Source organism: Saimiri boliviensis, chromosome 12, assembly GCF_048565385.1.
Source record: "Saimiri boliviensis isolate mSaiBol1 chromosome 12, mSaiBol1.pri, whole genome shotgun sequence".
Lineage (NCBI taxonomy): Eukaryota > Metazoa > Chordata > Mammalia > Primates > Cebidae > Saimiri > Saimiri boliviensis.
In genome coordinates, this window is record NC_133460.1 from 109753132 (window position 1) to 109777421 (window position 24290).

The 24290-nt window shown below is 41.3% G+C and overlaps 1 protein-coding gene across 1 annotated transcript; it reads right to left on the reverse strand.

Annotated features, from left to right (window-relative positions):
* Positions 1-3313: 3313 nt before the first annotated feature.
* Positions 3314-24165, reverse strand: TEX36 (testis expressed 36). Its single transcript, XM_003922109.4, has 4 exons — positions 23972-24165; positions 9933-10064; positions 9107-9187; positions 3314-3816 (listed from the first exon to the last, which is right to left on the reverse strand). Exons 1-4 carry the CDS (start codon positions 24020-24022, stop codon positions 3520-3522), a joined length of 561 nt encoding a protein of 186 aa, XP_003922158.1. The 5' UTR covers positions 24023-24165; the 3' UTR covers positions 3314-3519.
* Between the last annotated feature and the right edge of the window lie 125 nt (positions 24166-24290).

Genomic DNA, 24290 nt, shown 5'->3' on the forward strand with positions numbered 1-24290 from the left:
GATGTGTACCTCACCAAAGCAAGATGTTAACAGCAGGGGAAACTGGAGATTTTAGGGGGAGAGAGGGAATACAGGAACTCTGAACTTTCCATTTCGTTTTTCAGTAAACCTAAAACCGCTCTAAGAAATAAAGTTTGTAAGCGATGAGGAACAAAAAACAAAAAATTAGATAAAACAACTTGAAATATATTTGAGACAAAGGCTTAACAGCTTAATATATAAAGAAATCAGTGTTGAAAAATGCACGCTTTGAATGAAGAGATCTTCCAAACAGGCTTTGTGTGAGCGACATGGCCGTTTATTCACCCGGGTGCAGGTGGGCTAAGGCCGAAAAGGGCATTAGCAAAGGGCAGTGGGATAGGAGTTGGTTTTATAGGTTTGGGTAGTTTTTGGGGGGACGGGGTGTTGCAGAGTAAGTTCAGTTACAGTGGTGGGATTGGGTGAGAGGTATTTACATTATTATAAGAACAGTTAAGATGGCAGGGTTGAGTGAGGGGCTTATCCAGGAAGCTCCGCTGGGCGATCAGGGACGATGGCGAACGCAGGCAGGGGGTGGGAGACTTCAGCTGAGGCAAGCAGGACTTCAGGCCATCAGGCTGCAGGCTTACATATGGAGACCTGACAACCGGGACCAGGCACAGTGGCTCATGCCTGTAATCCCAACACAGGAGGAACACTTGGGACCAGGAGTTTGAGGCTACAATGAGCTATGATGGCATCACTGCACTCCAGCCTAGGCAACAGAGCTAGATCCTGTCTCTTAAAAAGAAAAGAAAAAGGCCAGGCACAGTGGCTCATGCCTGTAATCCCAGCACTTTGGGAGGCCAAGGCAGGCAGATCACCAAGTCAAGTAATCGAGACCATCCTGGCCAACATGGTGAAACCCTGTCTCTACTAAAAATACAGCAACTCGTAGGAGCTGAGAAGGCCCCTGGTTGACAGCAAACAAGGAAGCAGGGAATCTCAGTCCTCCAACCACAAGGAACTGAGTTGTGCCACAACCACATGGGCATAAAAGAGAACTCCTGGCCTCTGATGAATGCACCTCGATTTTAGCCTGTGAGACCTTAAGCAGAAGCCCTCACCACATGCACCCAGACTTCTGGCCTGCAGAGCTATGTGTTAAATGGTGTTGTTATAAGTCACTAAGTTTGCAGTCACTTGTTACACAGTACTATGGTTTTAATATTTTCCCCTCCAAAATTTGTGTTAACACTTAATCTCCAATGTGACAGCATTGAGGGGTGGGACCTTTAAGAGGTGATTGGGTCATAAGGGTTCTGTTCTTACAAATGGATTAACCCATTCATGGATTCATGGTTAATAGATTAATAGGTTATTGTGGAAGGGGGACTGGTGCCTTGATAAGAAGAGAAAGACCTGAGAGAGCACATTAGCGTGCTCGGCCCCTTCTCCATGGGATATCCTGTTCAAAAATTAGCTGGGTATGGTGGTATGCACCTGTAGTCCCAGTTACTCAGGAAGTTGAGGCAGGAGAATTGCTTGAACCCGGGAAACGGAGGCTGTAGTGAGCCAAGATCATGCCATTGTACTCCAGCCTGGCGACAGAGCGATACTCTGTCTCAAAAAAAAAGAGAAAAGAAAAAGAAAATAAGTATATATACTATCTGTAACAATATTCCAATTGTACCTGAGGTCTTATCCAATGCAATAAGATGGGAAAAACAAAAATGTTGGAAATGACATAAAAAAATTATCACTTTTATGAATGATATAATTTTCCATTTAGAAAAATCCAGAAGAGAATAAACTGAAACATCATTAGAACTTTCTTTTTATTTTATTAGAATATTTATTTACTTATTGTTAGAAGTTTAGCCAGGTTGCCGAGTAGAAGATTCATATACAGAAATCAATAGTTTTCTCATGCAACTGCCAAAACAAATCTCAAAGTGCAACTGAAACAGTCAAAATAGCCGCAAAATTTCAAAATATACAGGAATAAACATGGAAAAGAAACACATCAAACCCATGTGAGGAAAATTATAAACTTTGCTGAAGGACACACAGTAAATTCGAACAAAGGGGTAGATACAGCATAAAGGTGTTGGTTTTCCCATAAATTAAAAGCTAAATTAGGGGAAATGCTTATCACTTTGGCAATGTTATTTTTATTGTTGTTTGTTTGTTTACTTTGCAAGATTATTCTGAAATTCACATACAGAAAACACATCCAAGATAAACAAGAGCATGTTGGTATGGAGGGATGGGGTCATTGCTCAGTCTGTAGAAAGGAAACAGAGAGGGCCACTGCATGGGAAAATATACTCAACTTCGCTAATAATTAGAGAAATACAAAATAAGAAAATAACAAGGTACCTTTTTTCCCTCTTAAATATCCTGAGATATTTAATGAGGGGGGGAAAAAAACAGAAATTCACAGGTACTGTTGGTAGGAGTTCGACTGGTCCAGGCTTCCTCAAAGGCAATGGCAGTATTTCTCAACACTTGGAGCATGACTGTCAACCAGGCACCAACGGAGCAACTTTTCAGAGTCTACCTGCTCCAGAGGTGCAAGGAAACATGTATCCGGAGAGGCTGATAAAGCATGTTCACGTGCCATTGTGTCTAACAGGAAAAAAACTAGAAATGATTCAAATGTCTATTAAGATAATTATTTAAAACAGAGTGGATTTGTATTTGGAAATATAGGCACTGATTTTTTTAAAAATCAGCCTATTCATACTAACACTGCAAGAACTCCAACACACATTATTAAGTATCAAAAGAAAGCTGTAGAAGGCCAGGCGCAGTGGCTCATGTCTGTAATCCCAGCACTTTGGGAGGCTAAGGTGGGCGGATCACTTGTGGTCAGGAGTTCAAGACCAGCCTAGACAACAAGGTGAGAATTCATCTCTACTAAAAATACAAAAATTAGCCTGATGTGGTGGCGCATGCCTGTAATCCCAGATACTGGGAGGCTGAGGCAGGAGACTCACTTAACCCAGGAAGCAGAGGTTGCAATGGGCCGAGATCATGACGCTGCACTCCAGCCTGGGAGACAGAGTAAGACTCTGTCTCAAAAAAAAAAAAAAAAAAAAAAAAAAGAAAAGAAAAGTTGTAGTATATTTTGCACTGTGTAACATAGTAATGTTCAAAATGTTATGGGTTATGTAGATGTATCTGATTATAAATACAGATTAAAACAAGTGCTTAACTTACTTCTGAGGACATACAAGATTGGAGATTTGATGAAATCAAGGAGGACTTTTGTTTCCTCTGTATTGTTTGAAATCTCAAAATGAAAATGCGACCATATATTAAAGATGTACTTTTAAAAATTCCCCAAAAGTAAATGTGGCAATCCGAAAAGTTTATTTACACATGTGTATATCATCACATATTTATTTCATAATGATACGAATGTTTTTTAACCTTGTGAAAATCATAAAAGTACTCAAAAAATTAAATAGTAGTGTTGGATCAGACAACATATACTTTTAGGATGTCTGATGAAATACCAATATTACAAAATTCATCAAGAATCTTCTGGAAGGATTAGGACTCCAGGGAAGAAACAACCTTTTTGTCAATAGCGAACCTTACTTTGGGTTTCTTTTTCAAAAACTCTGTATAGCTTCGCTCAGGAAGAAACACAAACGTGTTCCACATCTCTTTGTAGCATCGTGGAAAGCGTCTGAAACTTGAGACCACCACGGCTTCTTTATACACATATGATATTTGATTATTTGAAAAGCCATCAAGATAAGACGGAACATAGTCACATGCCCAGAGATTAAAATTTCTTGAAAAGTGCTGCCTCTTCTCTGGAGAGATCTTCTTACGTCCCAGGCCCTGGAGAAGAATTGAAGAATTACAAGATTAGAAGGAAAATATTCAAGGTCACATAGTTTTGGTTTTTTTGTTTTCTGAGATGGAGCCTCGCTGTGTTACCCAGGCCAGAGTTAAGTGGCATGATCTCAGCTTACTGCAACCTCTGCCTCCCAAGTTCAAGCAATTCTCATGCCCTAGCCTCCTCAGTAGCTGGAACTACAGGTACGTGTCACCACGCCTGGCTAAGTTTTTGTATTTTCAGTAGAGACAGGGTTTTGCCATGTTGCCCAGGTTGGTCTTGAACTCCTAAGCTCAGGCAATCTGTTCACCTTAGCCTCCCAAAGTGCTAGGATTACAAGCTTGAGCCACTGTGCCCAGCCTCAGGGTCACATAGTCCTGAGGTCTTTCTGAAAATCGGTTACATGACATATGTTTAAATGCACCCTAGCACGACTGTCTCAAGGTCTCCTTTACCAGCCTGTTGAAAGCTACGCATTGACACGACACCCTGATAGGGTTCTGTTATTGTCCTCACAGCCTTCCGGTGCCACCAAGGGGCCTGGGCTTTTAGAGACATGGAAGGCAGAACCAGCAGGAATGCAACCAGAAACAGCCTGTAGGCCAGCCTCAATCCTACGGACCAACATAGGTTCCCACACCCCAACACCCCGACCTTCCCCACTCCCCAGCATTGAGCTGCCTCCCTGGTACTCAGTGGGACTGATGACGACTCTTTCTCTGGAAAGTCTGCGGAGGCCAAATTCTTTCCCAACCCTGAGGGCTCCCCTAAAGGACCCGGTACCTTTGGGTCCTGACCTACAGGCTCCCTCATTCACTCTCAGCACCTTCCATGTAAACCTGAGAATTTCTGTGTACTCAAAATTGTAAATTCTGTTTGATCACAACTAGGCAAAAACTAAGAAAGAAAACACTATACTGATGTGAGTGACGGAAAGGAAATGGACATTACATTACATAGATGTCACATCAGTAAAGTGAGGTTGTCTGTGATGAAGGTTGGGTCAGCTTCACAGCAGGAGACACAAAGCACATTCCAATTAGGGTAATTAGGAAACAGTCTATAAAGAGACTATGTATATACGTGTGGGTATGCGTAGGGACACCCCGAGGGGCTGTGCAATGGCTCCAGGACTGAGGGGACTGGGAGGAACGTAGTCCATGTAGACCAGCCCTCAGAACCAGAGTGGGGAGAATAGGAGGGGCGTGGCACTGGAGGGACAGGTGTATGATGAGGGGCACAATGTCCAAGTAAGCTTCTAAAGAATTTCTTGGCTGGGTGCAGTGGCTCATGCCTTTAATCCCAGCACTTTGTGAGGACAAAGAAGGCAAATTTCCTGAGGTCAGGAGTTCAAGATCAGCCTGGCCATCACGGTAAAACCCTGTCTCTACTAAAAAAATATGAAAATTAGCTGGGCGTGGTGGTGAGCGCCTGTAATCCCAGCTACTCGGGAGACCAAGGCAGGAGAATTGCTTGAACCCGGGAAGTAGAGGTTGCAGCGAGCCGAGACTGCACCACTGCACTCCAGCCTGGGAGACAAGAATTAAAGCTCTGTCTCAAAAAAAAAAAAATTACTTGAGGATACTCCAGCAAAAATAAAAAAAACAAGTAAAAGAAAGGGATGATGAAAACTGGGAAAAGAGCTGCCCGGAAAGTAGCAAGTAAAATTTATGATGAAGTCTAAATGCTTGCTAATAATGCGACTATGAAATGTATTGAACTGTACAAATTCACAAAAAGGAGAGGACAGAAGGAGGGAAACAGAAGGAAAAGAATCTGCAGCTGAAACTCCAGGATTTCAACTTGATTAGGGAAATTAGGGCAACATCTTTGAACTCCCAGTGGAAGTCCAAAAACGGCACCAACAGGAGTTGCGGAAATACAACCCCGCCAGCCGCACAGCAGCCCCGGAGCAGGAAACGAGTGAGGTAAGGCACGCTGGAAGACTTACCGTATTCTTGGGGAAAAGCTATAGTTATTAATTTTTATACATAGAGTAATATAGTCTTAATATAATTATCAAATATTTATATTTGAGAGTAAGTACTCATAGAATATCAGAAGTCAGAGTGAGCAAATAAATTCAATCAATCTAGCAAAGTCAGGAGAGAAAGAAAAAAGAAACAATCTGTGAGCATAATAAATAGGAAACACGGAAGTGAGATGGCAGAAATAAAACCAAAACCATCAATTGTCATAATAATGTGAATAGGCTACATTCTCATATAAAGAAATAGATTCTTGGATTTTTTTAAACTATGCTGTATTCTATTTATAATAGAAAACAAATGCAAAGAAAATGACTAAAAATTATGGAGACAAAGGAATGGACCATAACACAAAGAACAAACATTAGCAAAAAGAGAGTGTTAGTGGCAATGCTACTATCATAATGTGGATAGAAGTTATGGCTAAAGGCATCACGCATATAACGAGAAACACTTCATACTGATAAATGGCAAAAACCACCATGAAAATAAAACGAGAAAAATTTTTTATGCAGAAAGATATGGTATTAAATCATATGAAGCAAAAAAGAACTTTAGAAGCTCAAGAATAATCTTAGAGGCAGAAATTGACATATCAGTACAAAAATTTAAAAAAGGATATAAAGATTTAAATGACATAATTACAGTCGTAAATTAATAAGTATAAAGAACTTTGTAACCAATGGGGGGAATATATATTATTTGTAAACAGCCATGACACGTTTGTTAAAGTTAATCACATACAAGGCAACGAAGAAAATCTCATAATTCAAAACATGAAAGTCTTAGATAATACTCTTTAAAATTTACCATAACCCATGCAACTAGATATTAGCAAGGAATAGATTATTTCTAAAATTTTTAACCATACAGATAATTCAAAACAGCCTTCTAATTTTTCTTAGGAAAAGGGAAATTAAAAATTAAATCATAGGCTATTTGAAAGCAAATAATGAGACCTTAACTGGAAAAACCTTTGGGATGTAGCCAAGCCAATAATCTAAAGACTACTTATAGTTTTAGTAGATTATTAACAAAAACAATTACAAGTATGTGGTCTAAACATTCAACTGAAAAAAGTTTTAAAGGATCAGCAAAATAGGACTACTTTGAGAGATGTTATGCCAGTAAAATTGAAATGAATTAGATAAATTTTAGGCAAATACATATCAGCAAAATCTACCCAAAAAGAGGTAGAAAGTTTGAATAGAATAATAATCAAGAGAGAAAGAAAAGGTAATAAAAAACTGACTCTAAAAAACACATCAAACTCAAGTTATTTCATAGGCAAATTCTTTCTAACCTTCATAAACTGAAAATCCAAATGTTATATAAGCTATTCCAGAACATAGAGAAAGTTGGAAAACTTCCAAGGCTTTCTAGAAGACTATCATAACTCTGACAAAATACATGTGGTACAATCCTGTTTATATAATTAACAGATATACATCTATGTGTGCATGTTTGAGTGTGAATTGGAAAAATTCTCAAATTTTACCCACAAAATCATTACGAGCAGTGAATCATCAAGGTCAGCTTGTGAGGAAGGAAAATAAGGGTGTGAATTTATTTTTAATTTTATACAATTCTATACTATTTCCATTTTTTAAAGGACATATGTTGCTTTGGTTATTTAAAAAATAATATTAAGCACTCCATTTACAGAGGGAGGCGAAGTGGATATTCTGGTTCTGTTTTCAACATTCTGCCAGAAGAAAACCAGATTTTGGGGGTTAAGGCATTTCTATTTAATTAAGACATTGCAGTCTAGAGGAATGAGAGATTTGGGGCAAGCTGTTTAACTTTACTGGATCTCAATTTGCTCATCTCTAAATTGGTATGATACGTGTAAGGCCTGCAGGATTGTTGTGAGGATTAAACATCTCATGTATTTACAATAATATGAGATGTTGGTATGTGGCAGAAGCTTTACAAATGGTGAGCCATTTATGTGAAAGTGTAAAATACAAACTCTTTAAAAAGAGTTGGTTTGAAAGAAGGAATGTAAAATATCTCATTAATTGTTTATATTGATTACATGTTGAATGGATCATTTGGAGAATTATTGGGCTAAATAAATTATTCTTGTTTGTTTGAGATAGAATCTCACTGTGACACCCAGGCTGGAGTGCAGTTTTCGTGATCATAGCTTACTGCAGCCTTGAACTCCTGGGCTCAAGTGAACCTCCCACCTAAGTCTTCTGAGTAGCTGGGACAACAGGCATGCACCACCACACCTAGCTAATTTTTTAATGTTTTGTAGACACAGGGTCTTACTATGTTGCCCAGGCTGGTCTCAAGCTCCTGGCCTCAAGTGATCCTCCCACCTCAGCCTCCCAAAGTGCTGGGATTACAGGTGTGAGCCACTGCTCCCAGCCAATAAACTATATTATTGAACTGAATTTCACCTGTTTCTTTGTACTTAATGTGACTACTAAAAGATTTTAAATTATGCACACAGTTTATACTACATTTCTATCACATAATGCTGTGTTAACCACCATTGTGGCAAACTTTGTGTTCTCTAGTGACGGGGAACTCACCATCTGCAGAGAAAAGGCAACTCCAGTTGCGAGGAAACCCTTCCTTATATTATGTAAGCTCCTCCTCCTTCTGATCTTTCCTCATGGATCCTGGCTCTGCCATCCTGAGATACGTATAGTAGTCCCTCCAAGTAGAGCATAATGTGGTTGGGTCAGAGGCTGGACATTCAGCACTCCTGAGTCCAGCCTCAGCTCTCTCCTATCTCCTAGGAGAGCCTGATGCGAAAGATTAACATTCCCAAGCCTCAGTTTCCCTATCTGTAAAATGGGAATAATACCAATACCCGATATGGTAGCTTTGATACAAAGAGAAAATGTATACCATCCAATAGTGTAAATAGGCTGCAAATATTTTTGCCTGAATAGCAATCACATTTTCATTAACCATTCGTCCGTTGACGAACACTTAGATTGATTCTGTAGCTTTGCTATTGTGAATAGCAAATACGTATACGGCCGAATATGTCTACAAAAGATCTTCACAGGAAAGCTCGCAAAAGACAATTTATTCGAAGGCACTTGGAGAAGGATGAAGCGCACATAACCCTAGGCAGAGCACTGATGCAGATGGTGAAAGTTTTGTGGATCTCTGAGAGCTTCCAGCATTTTAAAAAATCTGTTATGAGTTTCACTTAAGACCTCGCTTTGTTTTGCCCTTGTTCCAGTTTTGAGGTCAGTCCTCTATCTTCTACACACCTCCAAAAATCAAGATCCCTTTTCTTGCTCCCTGTTTTATTAATAATTTGGAAAGAAATACTCACGGAGTCAAAGTAGGATCCATAGTTCTCCAAACTGTGCCGATTGTCGTGAACGGAGAAGGGGAAGTGGTTATTCACAGCTTGCTGGAAAGGGAGGATGGGAGAGAGAAAAGGCACACGGTAGAATCCTGCATGTTTTCAAAACTGGGATAGGGTGAAGTGGGAGGAAGATGGATGAGGCAAAGCGACCTCTAAGAGAGACCATTAAACCTGGCCCCAGAGATGGAACAGACACACAGGGTGGGGAGGATGTCCACGTGCTTGTCAGCACAGGGCTTTGAACCCCGACCTTATTTCCAGCTTCCTGAAAGTCATAAAAATTCTCTTTCAAAACACCTTACTTGGAGGCAAGGATGGAAAAGTGCATAGACTCATGGAGCCAAAAGCTGGGAAAGACTTTCGAGGCCATGTAGCCCAACTCTGTCATCTGACCATTAAGGGTCCCAGGAGACCAGAGCCCTGGCCCAAGGCCTTGGGGTGACCCTGGCAGGCATGGAATGGGACCCTGGCTTCTCCTTCATGCCACTTCAGGGACTTGAGGTTGCTTGGAATCAGCCGGGGAGGCGTGAGGTGCATGTTAGTGAGCTGTGGGCTGGAAGAGGAGGTTGCTTCTTGTTCGTGGAAGAGCTAACTGATTTTCTGTAGCAGGAGGTAATTCCTTCTGCAGAGCACCAAGGTACAGGTGGGGAGAATACCAGCCCTTAGGAGTCCAGGGATAGTACATGCACAGTGTCTTACAAGGAAGAATTGTTTGGCCAAACCTGCCAGTAGCGCTGCCCCCTCGGAGATCCACAGGAGCACGTGGCTGTGGTTAGTGATCAGGACTCACCTTCTCCCGGAATTTGTATATGGGCGGCAGCTTCCCCTCCACTTGCCGAGACAAGTGCGGACGATGGGGCTCTTTTAACGTAGCACTGGTGATGGATTCTGGTGTCTTTTGCGTTAGCCCGATGTGAGGGAACTGGAAGAACAGCACACGCCTTGATTAAAACCAGACACATCTGAATCCACAAGCCAAGTATCAGGGCTTCCTCTCCACAGTGATTAAAATGCAATTTGGGTGCTTTTGGCATGCAATGGAAATGGCATAATTTTTCTAATTTTCAAGTATTCTTTCCAAGACAAAAAACATTGTGATGGCCCAGAGCCATCACTGCCGGTTGTTTCAAGTTACAGAGGCCACCCCTGCTGTGCTGGCACCTGGAAATGCTTCCAGAGCCTGGGAAGGACGGTGTGGTCCTCAGAGAGTGAGCAGACGCGTTCTGAGAAGACAGAAATGTGTTATTCGAGATCCTTCCTGCAGTCAGGGAGCTCCCGGTACCGGGGGCCTAGGAGCCAACCCACGTTCATGGCAGCCAGCCAGCCTCCAGCACTGTAGGCATGAGGTGGCCCTAAGACAAGGGGAAGGAGAGGAACAGAGTCCCCAGTGATTCTCCGCTGGTAATGTGGGATGATAGAGGGGAGGTAACGTCTAGGAGGGAAAGAGAGGGGGTAGAAAGGTGTGAAGCAAGAAAAGGGAGGACAGTGAGGATTATCTTTTTTTTTAATTAATTAATTTATTTTTATTATTATTGTTTTTAAAAGCCTACAGCACCCAGTATTCCCAGGTGGTCTCCCATCCAAGCACTAAGCAGGCCTGACCCTGCTTAGCTTCTGAGATCAGAAGCGTTTAGGGTGGTATGGCCAGAGACAGCGAGGGTTATCTAGAATGTACCCTTTTGATCTCCCAACAAAAGCCTGGGAAGTAAACAGGACTGGGCAGACGGAGGTAGTCCCAACAAGGGCCTCTGTTGACCCAGCTGGGAGCTCTGGACACGGGGTGGCCCTCAGAGTTGAGGAGAGGGGACCCAGTCTCTGTGCACCCTAAGCAATGAGGCATTGGATTGATTTCCTGGGCTACCCCCCAGAAGAGGGGGTGACCCCAGGGAGGCAGCTCTCTTCAGCCAGCGGATCCCTAGGGGTGGGCAGTCAGGGTCACACTCCAGCAGCCGGAGTGATGAGTCTTTCATTCCTGAAGGGGAGTGTGGCTGGCTCTTGATGGCGAGAGAAACTCACCCTAATTTTATTTGAATGGCACCTCTTTAAAGCCACCCAAACAAAGTGAGCTCTGATGCAGGACTCTCTAGGAGGAAATAAATGGAAGTAAAAGACAAACCCCAATTCAATGAAAATTCCCACAAAGGGAGAAGGAAGCTTCATGTGGTTGGGTCAGAGGCTGGACGTTCAGCGCTCCTGAGTCCAGCCCCAGCTCTCTCCTATCTCCTAGGAGAGCCTAATGCAAGAGACTAAACATTCCCAAGCCTCAGTTTCCCTATCTGTAAAATGGGAATAATACCTACCTGATATAGTAGCTTTGATACAAAGAGAAAAGGTATACACCCCAATAGTGTGGATAGTTTGCAAATATTTTTGCCTGAATAGCAATCACATTTTCATTAACCATTCGTCCACGGACAAACACTTAGATTGACTCTGTATCTTTGCTATTGTGAATAGTGCTGCAATAAACATGCAAGTGCACCTATCTCTCTGAGATATATATATATATATATATATATATTATTTTTTATTATACTTTTTCTGGGGTACGTGTGCAGAACGTGCAGGTTTGTTACACAGGTATACACGTGCCATGGTGGTTTGCTGCACCCATCAACCTGTCATCTACATTAGGTATTTCTCCTAATGCTATTTCTCCTCTAGCCCCTACTCCCCAGCAGTTCCCAGTGTGATGTTCCCCTCCCTGTGTTCATGTGTTCTCATTGTTCCACTCCCACTATGAGTAAGAATATGGGTGTTTGCTTTTCTGTTCTTGTGTTAGTTTGCTGAGAATTATGGTTTCCAGTTTTATTCATATCCCTACAAAGGACATGAATTCATCCTTTTTTATGGCTACATAGTATTCCATGGTATATATGTGCCGCATTTTCTTAATCCAGTCTATCTTTGATGATGGCCATTTGGGTTGGTTCCAAGTCTTTGCTATTGTGAATAGTGCTGCAAGAACATATGCATGCATGTATTTTATAACAGAAATATTTCTATTCCTTTGGGTATATACCCAGTAATGGGATTGATGGGTCAAATGGTATTTCTGCTTCTGAGTCTTTGAGGAATCACCCACTGTCTTCCACAATGGTTCCATCAACAATGTAAAAGCATTTCTATTTCTCCACAGCCTCACTAGCATCTACTATTTCTTGACTTTTTTATTTTTTATTTTTTTTTGAGACAGTCTCTCTCTGTTACCAGGCTGGAGTGCAGTGGTACTATCTTGGCTCACTGCAACCTCCATCTCCCGGGTTCAAGCAATTCTCCTGCCTCAGCCTCACGAGCAGCTGGGATTACAGGTGTCCCCCACCATGCCTGGCTAATTTTTGTATTTTTAGTAGATACAGGGTTTCACAATATTGGTCAGGCTGGTCTTGAACTCCTGACCTTGTGATATACCCACCTTGGCCTCCCAAAGTGCTGGAATTACAGACATGAGTCACCATGCCCAGACTTTACTTTTTAATTACCACCATTTCTGACTGGCATCAGATGGTACCTCATTTTGGTTTTGATTTGAATTTCTCTAATAATCAGTGATGTTGAGCTTTTTTTCATGTTTGTTGGCCACATAAATGTCTTCTTTTGAGAAGTATGTTTATGTCCTTTGCCCGCTTTTAAATGGCATTGTTTTTTTCTTGTAAATTTGTTGAAGTTCCTTGCAGATTCTGATTGTTAGACCTTTGTCACATGGATAGATTGTAAAAATTTTCTCTCATTCTGTAGGTTGCCTGTTCATTCTGATGATAGTTTATTTTGCTGTCCAAAAGCTCTTTAGTTTAATTAGATCCCATTTGCCAATTTTTACTTTCATTGCAATTGCTTTTTAACATTTTAATCATGTAATCTTTGCCTCTTACTATGTCCTGACTGGTATTGCCTAGATTTTCTTCTAGGGTTTTTATAGTTTTGGATTTTACATTTAAGTCTTTAATCCATCTTGAGTTAATTTTTGCATAAGGTATAAGTAAGGGACCCAGTTTCAATTTTCTCCATATTGCTAGCCAGTTCTCCCAGCAGCATTTATTAAATAGGGAATCCTTTTCCCATTGCTTGTTGAAGATCAGATGCTTGTAGATGTGCAGTCTTATTTCTGAGTTAGCTTTTTTGTTCCACTGGTCTATGTATCTGGTTTTATATCAGTATCACGCCGTTTTTGTTACTGTAGCCTTCAGTATAGTTTGAAGTCGGGTAGTGTGACGCCTCCAGTTTTGTTCTGAGATGATGGGGTTTTCTAGACACAGGATTATGTCATCTGTAAACAGACAGTTTGACTTCCTCTCTTCCTATTCAAATACAGTTTATTTCTTTCTCTTACCTGATTGCCCTGTCCAGAACTTCCAAATACCATGTTGAATAGGAATGATGAGGGAGGTGTCCTTGTCTTATACTGATTTTCAAGGGGAGTGCTTCCAGCTTTTGCCCATCCAGTATGACATTCACTGTGGGTTTGTCATAAATGGCTCTCACTGTTTTGAGGTATGTTCCATCAACATCTAGTTTATTGAGTTTTAACATGAAGGGACGTTGAATTTTATTAAAGGCCTTTTTGTGTCTATTGAGATAATCATGTGGTTTTTGTCTTTAGTTCTGTTTATGTGATGAATTACATTTATTGATTTGTGTACATTGAACCAGCCTTGCATCCTGGGGATGAAGCTGACTTGATTGTGGTGGATAAGCTTTTTGACATGCTGCTAGATTCAGTTTGCCAATATTTTATTGAGCATTTTTGCATCAACCTTCATCTCGGATATTGGCCTGAAGTTTGCTTTTTTTGTTGTATCTCTGCCAGATTTTGGTATCAGGATGATGCTGGCTTCATAAAATAAATAGCAGGAAGTTCCTCCTTTTTAATGCTTTGGAATCGTTTCTGAAGAAATGGTACCAGCTCCTTTTTGTACCTCTGGTAGAATTCGGCTATAAATCCATCTAGTCCTGGGCTTTGGTTGGTTGGTAGGCTATTAATGACTGCCTCAATTTCAGAACTGTTATTGGTCTATTCAGGGATTCAACTTCTTCCTGATTCAGTGTTGGGAGAGTGGATATGTCCATTTCTTCTATATTTTCTAGTTTATTTGCATAGAGGTGTTTAGAATACCCTCTGATGGTTGGTTGTATTTCTGTGGGGTCGGTGGCGATATCCCCTTTATCATTTTTCATCGTGTCTATTTGAGTCTTCTCTCTTTTCTTCTTTATTAATCTAGCTGGTAGTCTGTCTATTTTATCAATTTTTACCAACTCCTGATCATTGATTTTTTAAAAACATTTTTCGTATCTGTATCTCCTTCAGTTCCACTCTGATCTTGGTTATTTCTAGGCTTCTGCTAGCTTTGGGGTTCATTTGCTCTTAGTTCTCTAGTTCTTTTACTTATGATGTTAGAGTGTCCATTTGAGATCTTTCTAGCTTTTTGATGTGGGAATTTGGTGCTGTAAATTTCCTTCTTAACATTGCTTTAGCAGTGTCCCAGAGATTGTAGTATGTTGTCTCTTTGTTCTCATTGATTTCAAAGAATTCCTTGATTTCTGCCTTAATTTCATTATTTTCCCAGGAGTCATTCAAGAGCAGATTGCTCAATTTCCATGTAGTTTTGTGGTTTTGAGTGAGTTTCCTAATCTTGAGTTATAATTTGATTGCACTGTGGCCTGAGAGACTGTTTGTTATTATTTCAGTTCTGTTGCATTTGCCAAGGAGTGTTTTACTTCCAATTATGTGTTCAGTTTTAGAGTAAATGCCATGTGGCATTAAGAAGAATGTATATTCTGTTGTTTTTATGGGGAGACTTCTGTAGATATCTATCAGGTCCCCTTGATCCAGAGCTGAGTTTGAGTCTTGAATATTCTTGTTAATTTTCTGTCTCAATGAGCTGTCTAATATTGACAATGGGGTGTTAAACTCTCCCAGTATTATTGTGTGGGAGTCTAAGTCTCTTTGTATGTCTCTAAGAACTTGTTCTATGAATTTGGGTGCTCCTGTATTGGGCGCATGTATGTTTAGAATAGTTAGCTCTTCTTGTTGAATTGATCCCTTTACCATTATTTAATGCCCTACATTGTCTTTTCGGATCTTTGTTGGTTTAAAGTCTGTTTCATCAGAAACTAGGATCACAACCATTGCTTCTTTCTGATTTCCATTTGTTTGGTAAATTTTCCTTCATCCCTTTATTTTGAGCCTATGTGTGTCTTTGCATATGAGATGGATCTTTTGAATACAGCACACTAATATGTCTTGACTCTTTATTCAGCTTGCCATTCTGTGTTTTAATTGGGGCATTTAGCCCATTTACATTTAAGGTTAATATTGTTATGTATTAATTTGATCCTGTCATCATGATGCTAGCTGGTTATTTTCACAGACTTATTGATGTCGCTGCTTCATAGTGTCATTGGTCTTTGTACTTCAGTGTGTTTTTCCAGTGACCAGTAATTGTTTTTCCTTTCCATGTTTAGTGCTTCCTTCAGAAGCTCTTGCAAGGCAGGCCTGGTGGTGGCAAATTCCCTCAGCATTTGCTTGTCTGAAAGGGATTTTATTTTTCCTTCACTTATGAAGCTTAGTTTAGCCAGATATGAAATTATGGGTTGGAAATTCTTTGCTTTAAGAATGTTAAGGCTGGACACAGTGGCTCATGTGTGGAGTCCCAGCACTTTGGGAGCCTGAAATGGGCAGATCACCTGAGGTTAGGATTTCAAGATCAGCCTGAGCCAACATGGTGAAAGCCTATCTCTATTAAAAATACAAAAATTAGCTAAGCATGGTGGCAGGTACCTGTAATCTCAGCTACTCAGGAGACTGAGGCAGGAGAATCAATTGAACCCAGGAGGGAGAGGTTGCAGTGAGCCAAGATCACAGCATTGCATTCCAGCCTGGGTGACAAGAGCAAGACTCTATCTTTAAAAAGAAAGAAGGAAAGAAAGAAAGAGAGAGAGAGAAGGAAGGAAGGAAGGAGGGAAGGAAGGAAGGAAGAAAGGAAGGAAAAAAGGAAGGAAGGTAAGAGGGAGGGAAGGAGGGAGGGAGGGAGAGAGGGAAGGAAGGAAGGAAAGAAAGAGAAAGAAGAGAGAGAAGGAAAGAAGGAAAGAAGGAAAGAAAGAAAGAAAGAGAAATCAGGAAAGGAAAGGAAAGAAAAGAAAAGAAAGAGGCAAGGAAAGAAAAAATGTTGACCTCCCCCAGTTTCTTCTGGCTTACAGGGTTCCTGCTGAGAGGTCTGCTGTTAGTCTGATGGACTTCTAATTGAAGGTGACCTGGCCTTTCTTTCTGGCTGCCCTTAACATCTTTTCCTTCCTTGGAGAATCTGATGATCATGTGTCTTGAGTTTATCTTCTCTTGGAGAATGTTACTGGGGCCCTCTGGGTTTCCTGAATTTGAATGTTGGCCTGTCTTTTTAGGTTGGGGAAGTTTTGAATGATATCCCAAAGTGTTTGTCAACTTGATTCTGTTCTCCCTGTCTCTGTCAGGTGCCCCAATCAGTCATAGGCTTGGTCTTTTTATATAATCCCATATTTCTCACAGGTTTTATTCATTCCTTTTTATTTTTTTTCTCTATTCTTGTCTACCTGTCTTATTTTGTTTTCCACTTGCATGGAATATCTTTTTATCATGGCTTTATTTTCAGTCTATCTATATGTCTTTACTGGTAGGTGAGTTTCTTATAAGCAGCATATAGTTGGATTTTTTTTTATTCCATTCAAACAGCCATTCTATAACTTTTAAGTGGATAATTTAATGTTTAAGTTGAAAGTTATTATTGATATGTGAGGCTTTGTTCCTATCATATTATAAAATTATTTTCTTGTTGTTTATATATTCTTTGTTCCTTTCTTTTTATCTTACTGATTGTCATTATGATTTGGTGGATTTCTGTAGTGGTACAATTTGAATCCTTTCTCTTCTTCCTTCGTGTGATTGCTTTACAAGTGAGTTTTATACTTTTGTATATTTTCATGATGGTAAATATTGTCCTTTCACTTCCAGGGATCCCTTTAGCATTTCTCAAAAGGTCAGTCCAGTGGTAACAAAGTCTCTCCCTCAGCGTTTGCTTGTCTGGGAAAGACTGTATTTCTCCTTCAATTGTAAAGGATAATTTTGCTGGAAATAGTATTCTTGACTGGCAGTTTTTTCTCTCAGCATTGTGAATATACCATCCCATTGTCTTGTGATCTGTAAGGTTTCTGCTGAGAAATCTACTGTTAGTCTGATAGAGTTTCCTATATTGATGACTAATGCTTTTCCCTTGCTGCTTTTAGAATTTTTTCTTCATCTTTGACTTTAGATAGTCTGATTATAATGTGTCATGGAGAAGACTTTTGTACTGTATCTGTCTGGGGACTGTTAAACTTCTTGTACCAGAATGTCTAAATCTCTTTCTAGACATAGAAAGTTTTTTTCTATTATTGTGTTAAATTGGTTTTCTAATACTTTCTTTGTTTCTTTCCTCTGGAAGATACTGATAACTTAAATGTTTGATCACTTTATGTTGTCCAAAATGTAGCAAAGACTTTGCTCATACTTTCAATTCTTCTTTTTTTACTTTGTCTGACTGGATTATTTCAAAAGACCTGTCTTCAAGTTCTGGGAGTCTTCTGCCTGATCAATTCTAATGTTGAAGCTTTCAAATGTATTTGGTATTTCTTCCATGAGTTCTTCAATTTCAGAATTTCTATTTGGTTCTTTTTTTTTTCTTCTAAATATCTACTTCCTTGGCAAATTTCTCATTTATATCCTGAATTATTTTTCTGATTTCTTTGTATTAGTCTTAGAATTATCTTGTATCTCACTGAGCTTTTTTAAAATGAATTTATTTTATTTTATTTTATTTTTGAGACAGAGTCTCACTCTGTTGCCCAGGCTGAAGTGCAGTGGTGCAATCTAAGCTCACTATAACCTCCACTACCCAGGCTCAATTGATCCTCCTTCCTCAGCCTCCAGAGCATCTGGGATTACAGGCAGGTACCACCATGCCCAGCTAATTTTTTTAAAATTTTATTTTATTGCATTTTAGGTTTTGGTGTACATGTGAAGAACATGCAAGATTATTGCATAGGTATACACATGGCAGTGTGATTTGCTGCCTTATTCCCCATCACCTCTATCTGGCATTTCTCCCCATGCTACCTCTCCCCAACTCCCCACCCCCCAGCTAATTTTTATATTGTTAGTAGAGATGGGATTTTGCCATGTTGGCCAGGCTGGTCTTGAACTCTTGACCTTAAGTGATCTGCCCACCTCAGCCTCCCAAAGTGCTGGGATTACAGACATGAGCCACTGTACCTAGCCCCTAAAATGGATATTTTCAATTCTTTATCTGGGATTTGGAAATTTTCTTTTTGATTAAGATCTATTGCTAGGCAGTGGCTCACGCCTATAATCCTAGCACTTTGGGAGGCTGAGGTGGGCAGATTGCCTGAGCTCAGGAGTTCCAGACCAGCCTGGGGAACATGGTGAAACCCCATCTCTACTAAAATACAAAAACTTAGCCGGGTATGGTAGCATGCACCTGTAGTCCTAGCTACTTAGGAGGCTGAGGAAGGAGAATTTCTTGAACCTGGAAGGTGGAGGTTGGAGTAAGATGAGATTACCCCACTGCACTCCAGCCTGGTGACAGAGCAAGACTCCATCTTAAAAAAAAAAAAAAAAAATCTATTGCTGGTGAATTATTTTGTCTCTTTGGAAATGTATTTCCTTGTTTTTTCATGTGTCTTGTGTCCTTATCTTACTATCTGCACATCTGGTGTAACAGCCTCTTCTTCCTGTTTTAAAATTTACTTTCATAAGGGAGGACATTTTCCTAAAGATGTTTCTATGATGTCAGTTGGATAGGGTACTTTGCTTTGATTCTGCATGCATGCAGTCGTGCAGGCTGTATATGACTTCTTTGTAACCACAATTAGTGATATATATGATTTCCTCAGTGGGTTAGGGTTAACAGTAGAGGCTGTGAAGAAGCTGTGCTGGGGACTAGGATGCCAGGTAGGTCCGTCTTCAGGCCCCGGTGGTGGCAGCAGTTGGCTGAGCCTGTCTATCTTTGTGCCTCAGAGTGGTATAAGCTGGTACCTGTTTTGGCAATTCCTAGTGGGCCAATTCTTGGGCCTCCAGGTGGCTTGGATACCAGTAGTGGCAGCAGTGAATCAGGCAGGTGGGGGGTTCTCAGGCCCCTACGCAGCTGGTGTGGCATGGGTGATGGCAGTAGCAGTGGTAGGATGATTTTTGGGGTCCTGAGTGGTGTGCATTGATGTTGGCAGTGCTTGCGACGGGCTGGGCAGGCCAGTCTTTAGGACTGCAGGTGGTGCTTGCACAGAGGGGCCAGTTGAGATGGTAGTGGCCAGAAGTTTAGGCCCAATCTGAGTTCCGTGGGAGGAGCATACTCAAGGTGGTGGATGGGTTGAGCAAGCCCAAAGACCCTAGGCTATGTGCTCTGCCATGGAAGAGGAGCCAAATCCAGGGCATATGCTCAGGCCCCCAAATTATGACAGCAGGCACCAGCCATCGTGAGCAGGAGCAGGCCCCAGGTGAAGTGCTCAGCTGAGAAGTGGTAGCAGCTGTGCTGAGGCCCTGTCACTGGAGGGAGGGTTTGTCTTTGGTGGCCACAGCCTGGGCTGGTGCATGGGGAACACACGTCCCTCTCATGCTCCAGTCCTGGCAGGGCTTGCTTCCCAACCTTGGCAGCAGTAGCCCACGCCTGGCTCGCCCCCCCTTGCCTCTGGCTACAGGGGCACCCCCTGGCTGACAACTAAGTCCCAGTGTTGATTTTTGCCCCGCTCACATCCCAGCCTCCTGGCAGTGCTCACTTCCCAGGACCAGCAGCTGCAGCCTGTGCCTCACTTGCTTCTTAGCCTTAGCTGTGGTAGTGCTCTCAGCTCACTCCTCAGTCCCAGTAGCAACAGCCCAAGTTTCCATAATGCCCCAGTCTAGACGCTGCTGGGCCCCAGCACAGCGTGCAGTCTGCCAAAAGCTAGATTTGAAAATAGTACCTTGCTATAGCAGCTTGGGTCTCAGAAAGGAACCCCGCATAAGCTTCCTCACTGGAGCCGTTCCATCCCACAGTCTCCAGGAATCTCTCTATGTTAGTTTCAGGGATGAAAGGGTTGAGAAGTTCTCCATGACCAGAATTGCACATTTCTATTTTTCTTTTCTTTCTTTCTTTCTTTCTTTTTTTTTTTTTTTTTTTTTTTTTTTTGAGACTGAGTCTTGCTTTGTCGTCCAGGCTAGAGTGCAGTGGCACAATCTCAGCTCACTGCAACTTCCACCTCCTGGGTTCAAGCGATTCTCCTGCCTCAGCCTCCCAAGTAGCTGGGACTACAGGCATGCACCACGGAGCCTGGCTAATTTTTGTATTTTCAGTAGAGCTGGGGTTTCGCCATGTTGGCCAGGCTGGTCTCGAACTCCTGACCTCAGGTGATCCACCACCTCAGCCTCCCAAAGTGCTGATTACAGGCATGAGCCACCACATCCATCCAGAATTGTACATTTCTACAATGGGCATGTGGGCTACTGGAAGTCTCTCACTTACCCTTTCCCCATGCTGGGAAGTCACTCCTGGCTCCCAGCCAATCCCGGCCACACAGGCCTGCCTTTTTCCTTTCTCTTTCCCCACTTGCAGTGTTTCCTGTCACTTCTCTGTTGAATTCCAGCATTCTCTCTTGGATAACGTACTCAAAAGTGTGATTGCCTGTACGCTATTTTGGTTCTTATAAGTGGGGGAGGCAGGCATGCAATGCTTCTACTCAGCCATCTTGACGCCCCTCCCCTGCCTTGTTATTTCACAGCAGCTTTTGGTTGCTTTCTTCTTTGCTTCCTGTCATACCTCCCAACCCCAGATAACAATATTAACAACCAGGCACTCATAGGATCACATATAAACACCTGTGCCTGTAGGAGGTCTTACACTGCTTTACAAAAATCAGATTATATCTTATATACTGCTTTGCACCTTGCTTTCCTCTCTTAACAATATATTCTAGAAATGTGTTCAAAGTCAACCTACAGATTTCTCATTCATTCTTCTATTTTTAAAATATCTTCCAAAGAAATATTTTGAGAGGTAAATATAAGTAATACAAAGGGCCTTTGGGCTCTGAACCTTTTCTTCTACCCTTCCTCTGGTCTGACTGAGTCAACACTTCTCTCTGGGAAACTGTGGAAAATCAGGCTGAGGGCTGGCGGGGAGGCTGTTCTAACATCAAGAATGATGGCTCTTACCAGTTAAATGACAACTGACTTGGGTTCATTTGTATTCAGCAAGTCTGTAGACTAAATCACTGTAAAAAAAAAAAAAAGGCTCTAGCATTTTAATTTCACTCTTTTAAAATATATATTTAATGGCTATAACATGATAGCTGTGAAATAAACCCTTCTGTTAGATATTGTAACCGTGAAATATAGCTTTTTAACTAGTCGGCGGTGAAATTTTTGCTGTGTTCAATCACTCAATGACTGAAATATTAAACAGGAAGGGGAACGTGTGTGGAAAAAGTCTTTCCTACCTGGCAATAGCTAGATTATAACCAGCAAGGTCAACTGCAAAATGACTGTCACCTCTAATGTGGAAATTACTGTCCTCCCAAATGGGCTACTGCTGACTCAAAGCCAACAATTTCTTTAATTTTTCCCTCCTCGTCTACAAGTTACTTTGGGAAACTTCATGATCAGCACTATTCTTTTTATACTCTTAGGTGCTGACAGCAGAAAGGATTTGTGCCAAAGGCTCAAGCCAAGCTTTGGGGAATGGTGCCTTTCTCCCTAAAACCCAGGGACTGGGCTACGTTTCCAGACTCTTGACAGAAGGACAAAATAAAATTTCTACCTATGAAATGTTGATTCTCACTTTCTCCCTTACTACAGAACTCCAGTTCTTTGCTGCAGTTGGTTAGAAAAACACCTCCCCAGATTCCCTTGCAGCTAAATTGACCATGTGACTCAGTGAGATGGAAGCAGAGGTCTAGGGGGCAGGCTCCTGGGAAAGCAGGAAAATATTGTTTTCCTGATAAAAAGGGGCAGACTTAGGTGACAGGTGCCTTCCATCTTTTTGTCCCTTGACCTTCCCTTATTTTCCTGCCTGAGTTGTGAACTCACTGCCTGGAGCTGGAATCACCCCACACTAAGGATGGCGAAACAGGACACTGAAAAGGGAGCTGCTGATGACTCCCTTGAGCAGCTGTACCAGCCTGGGATGGCTGACTTCCAGATATCATTGTTATTTTAGAAATAGAAATCCCTATTTGGTTAAGACACTGTAGTCACTTTAGTCAGCCTTTCATAAAATTCAGTCTAACAATCCTAACTGATACGTAGGTAATAGCTAGAGGGAAAGCTACTTAGTCTGAGCGACTTACACGTTTCTCTTCATGGGCACTTAGCTCTATGGAGTTGACATTAGTTCCCATTTTGCTTTGGCTGCCAGCATACTCACAGTCAAATGTGGTGCCCAAATATCTACCATATAATCCTAGATATATATCTAATATTATATCTATGATATATATGTTCTCAGACTCAGCTTCTTCTTCCAAAGTATTTATAAAACTGATTATAACTTTCTATTTGATTTATACTGTATTATTTTATTGTGTACATTTTCCATGCTTTCAATTTTTGTGGAATGAAACAAGGTATACATTTCTGTATGCATATATATGTACACACATATACAAAAGTATATATATGTTAAGTGGTTTCTATGTGCTCACTCATTGAATGAAGCACTTGTGAATTAATCATGAATCCCCCACGATGGTCTTCTACCCTTAGTATATTATTCACCCATTTTACAGATAAAGAAACTGAGACTTAGAAAGACTAAGCTACTGAGCCAAGTTATATCCAAGTGAGTAAGTCAGTTTTTGAAAACTTTCAAGACCCAAATTTGCTGCAGTCTTTTCTGTTTTTCTTTTAAACAAATAAAAATTTTTAATAACTTTTTACCTATTGCCGCCCTAAAAGAAGTTGACACCAGGTTTTTCTCTGATTGTGTCAATTTCTCTCATTGTGAGTCCACTGTTGTGATTTCCCTTTCACATTCTTTTTGTGAATGAATTGTAGAAATTAGAAATGGGAAAGACATGTCAGCCATGAAATATACTTGTTCAAGAGGAAAGGAGAGAAGTGCTTGGCCGTCAAGGCTAAGACCTCGCACTTAGGAGTGACCCAAATGTTTCTTAAAGATGGTAGAAGAGCGATAAATCCAACGGGCTCTGTAAGTGACATCAGAAGAGCAAGGGCTGGGGCAGAGCGTGTAGCTGGAAAGGGAAAGTTTTCAAGTGTTGAAGATGAGTAAATGATGCGTTCCTGGATGCTTCCTATTTCATAGGCTGGAGGGGCTAAGGAATCAGATTGGGAGCCAACAGGAATTTGTTTAGAGGTTTCTAGTACAATATGATTGCTTCAACAAATATTGGTTGAGTGTCTCCTATGCTCCAGACCCTGTTCTAAGCACTGGGGATACATCAGTGAATAAAATAGACAAGAATGCCAGCTCCATGGAGCTTACATTCTAACAAAGGGAGACAAGGCACAGAAGAGAATAAGTTCTGTGGCATGTTAGAAGATAGATGTTACAGAAGAAAGAAAAAGTAGAGCAGGAATTACTGCTTAGTAGACATTCACAAGTTTCCAGTGTGCTAAGCATTTTACATGCATTATTTCATTCAGTTCTCCCAAGAATGTTAGGGGATTCCCTTTCACAAATGAAGAAACTGAGGTTGAATAAGTGAAGTGATTTGTCAAAGGTCATGCTGCAGTAATAGCAGAAGCAGGATCTGAACTCCTCAGAGTTGACCACACCCACATGGCATGAGGAAGGTGTCAGGGGCCACTGTCTTCCTTACCCATCTCCCATCCTTGTCTAAAGGTGGGTTGAAGCGCCGCCCTTTGGCCATTCTCTCCAGGAAGCTGAACGTGGCTGAGGTTGGCTCCCTCACCTCTCCATGGCTTCATAAGCTCCACACATCTGAGAAGCCACTCCTCCCCCTTGTTCCTGATTTTTACTTCTCAACCTCTACTAGGAGGGAAAGGTGCAGGTGCCCATTGTTGTCATGGAATGGAGCTCACCCATCACAATGGGTAGAGGAGTCTTCTAAACCCTCTGGGGATTCCTGCCACCAGTTCCTTGCAGCTGTGACTCCCCAGGGTAAGAGGCAAAGAGCC

Coding starts and splice junctions, on each gene's coding strand:
- TEX36 (XM_003922109.4), bottom strand. CDS start 24,022: ATGGCCAAAGGGCGGCGCTTCAACCCACCTTTAGACAAGGATGGGAGA. Junction 10,065..23,971: donor TAGACAAGGATGGGAGATGG/GTAAGGAAGACA, acceptor CTGTTCTTCCAG/TTCCCTCACATCGGGCTAAC. Junction 9,188..9,932: donor TATACAAATTCCGGGAGAAG/GTGAGTCCTGAT, acceptor CTCCCTTTCCAG/CAAGCTGTGAATAACCACTT.